The sequence below is a fragment of the Triticum urartu genome, chromosome 4A, assembly GCF_056163025.1.
Source record: "Triticum urartu cultivar PI428250 chromosome 4A, HENAU_Tu73, whole genome shotgun sequence".
Taxonomy (NCBI): domain Eukaryota; kingdom Viridiplantae; phylum Streptophyta; class Magnoliopsida; order Poales; family Poaceae; genus Triticum; species Triticum urartu.
The window spans coordinates 121,520,325-121,522,894 of record NC_141876.1 but is presented as its reverse complement, the minus strand read 5'-3'; the positions used below and the strand labels follow the sequence as shown (position 1 = coordinate 121,522,894).

General features: G+C 58.6%; 1 protein-coding gene across 1 annotated transcript; it reads right to left on the bottom strand.

Moving 5' to 3' along the window:
• Positions 1 to 457: 457 nt before the first annotated feature.
• Positions 458 to 1,276, bottom strand: LOC147975061 (uncharacterized). Its single transcript, XM_087520257.1, has one exon. The coding sequence runs from the start codon at positions 1,274 to 1,276 to the stop codon at positions 458 to 460; it is 819 nt and encodes a 272-aa protein (XP_087376383.1).
• Positions 1,277 to 2,570: the final 1,294 nt, after the last annotated feature.

The window sequence follows — 2,570 nt, the reverse complement described above, 5'->3', positions numbered from 1 at the left end:
ATGGGAAGGGAGGAACCATCACCAACCACGATGCGAGAGTTGAAGGGGTAGGGGGAGGCACGGGAGAGGATACTGGGGTTGGAAGCCATGTGAGTGGCGGCGCCGGTGTCCATGTACCAATCGCCACCTCCGCTGTAGTTGCTCGGCGAGGGCGCGGTATGAAGAGCGGAGAGGAGGGCGGGATCCCAAACACCACCGTGGGTCCCGCCGTATGCACCATAAGCCAAAGGGCCACCATATGCCGCCGGACCACCGTAGGGCGCAGCACACCATATGCCGCAGGTCCGGGGGCGGGCGTGGTCAGCAGTGCCTGATGAGAGTCCGGCCATGGACCGAGGATGCCTGGAGCAGGAGGGTGAGGGACGGGCATGGAATACACATGTACAACACCCGTCCAGGGATTGTACCCCGACAACCACGGTGGAGGAGGAGCGACCGCGGTGTTCGCGGGCGGGCGCTACACCGTGTTGGAGTTGCGCGCTCGACCCCTGCGTCCCTTCTGCTTGCGGCCACCGGAGGGGGCGGGCGTGGGAGGCGGGGTCGGAGCAGGAGCACGTGGTGCAGTCGGGGCGGGAGGCGTGCCAGGGCCGGCGGCGAGGCCGACGTGGAGCGCGGCGTGGGTCGCCTGCCGAGCGGAGTGACGAAGTCGCTTCTCCTCCATGCGAAGGTAAGTGACTGCCTTGGCATACGTCGACGTGTCGAGGGAGAGGTTGGCGGTGGACTGGCCGAGGTCGGGGTGGAGGCCCCGAAGGAGGTTGGTGAGGAGGACAGAGTCATCGATGTTCATGCCGATGTTGCGTAGCTCGTCGGCGAGGACCTTCAGCCGCATGCAATACTCGTCGATCGAAAGATCGTTTTGCTGTAGAGTGAAGAACTCCCCTTGGAGGAAGACACGGCGTTGGAGTTGATTGTCGAGGAAGAGGTCGCATAGCCGTGTCCACATGGCGTACGCCAATGGGTCACGGGAGTTCACCATGTTGAAGAGACCTGCCGAGATGGTGAGAAAAAGCCACTTGATGATGCAGGCGTCCACGGCAAGCCACTCATCATCGCCCTTCATGCCACGGAAGTCGACGCTCCTGTAAACATGCTCGATGAGACGGTTGGAGCGGAACAAGAGAGCAAAGTAGGTCCGCCATGCATTGTAGGATGGCGAGTCGAGGTCGAGGACGACGGGTACGTGATCTTTGATTTGGAGCTCGTTGAGGCGGTGAGAGGTGAAGATGGCGCCAATGAAGGAACCGACATCGGAGGGTTCATCTTTGGATCGGGACATGGTTGCGTGGAGAGGGAAGGGGCGGCGGTGGCACTAGGATTTGGGAAGATGGCGGCGCCCGTGGGAAGAAGGGAACAACGACGGCGGCGTAGGGTTTTGGGTGGGAGAAGGCAGCGGCGGTGGCTACAGGAGGGGTAGGGGCGGCGGTGCTAGGGTTGGAGATGGCGGCAGCGGTGGCTACGGGAGGGTGCGGCGGCTACGGGTTGCGGAAGCAAGAGAAGAGAAGCACACAAGCCTCTTCCCCTCTTCTGGTTTTGTGGCTCGCCTTATTCTATCTGTGATTTGGCGGAAGGAAAACTTCCCCTCTTCCGCCCTACCCGCCGCGTCGTTGCCATCGCAATTCCTTCCGGCCCTGTGCCGCCTCACCTCGCCGCCGTCCCTAATCGCTGCCATTTTCCTACCACCGGTGGCCCCATCGGGGCCTTCTCGCCCCCATCACCGCCGCGCCTCTTCCTTCGGCCGCCGCCGAGAAACGGAAGCGGCATGGCAGCCACATCATACATGGAGCCATGGCCACCGTCGCACAAGCTTCCACCACGGTACCATCGGCGCTGTCACGTCCTCCCCTCCCTCTGGCGGCCGCCACCTTCATCCCCTCCAGCGATCGTGCAAAGACGCAGGCGAAGGGCCCCAAGAAGAAGGTGGTAGCGGTGCGAGGCCAGGCCCATCCTCCACCCCCTCCGTCCGTCAATGTGTCGTTCGCCCCCATCGAGTCCAAGGGTGACAGCGACATGCTCGATGAAACGCCGGAGAGGTAAGAAAATAGTTTTGCTTCGGTCAACTTTGATTGAACTCTACAACATATTCTTAGTTTTCATTTGTCCGATTTTGTAGCTACCCTATTGATCAAACATATACCGAGTTATTGCAGGAGAACACGATGGATTTGAGTGCGCCACTTGATGATTTTGAATCAGGAATGTATTTGCAAGCCCAGCCAAATCCGGATACGGAGGAGAGGGATGACGGTGATGATGAAGTTGAAGAGCTTGATGAGGAGGAGTTTGATGCTAGCCAAGCCAATTTCGATATAAGGACCGGAAACTACACTGAGGTGGATGACATTTGCTTGATTCGAGCATGGGAGAGTGTGTCTCTGTAAGTGCATCTAGTGCCACCCCTAGTTGGTTTTGGAGTATTGATGACAAACCTAGTTGAGGGACTAATGTGTTTGTGAGAATTGCAGGATAACACAGGTAGAAGTCCCTCATTGATTCGGTTTTCCTACCAGAGATGACCCCTAAAAATGTATGAAGACATTGAAGTCAGAGGTGGTATGTGAAGACATTCATGT

Coding starts and splice junctions, on each gene's coding strand:
- LOC147975061 (XM_087520257.1), bottom strand. CDS start 1,276: ATGTCCCGATCCAAAGATGAACCCTCCGATGTCGGTTCCTTCATTGGC.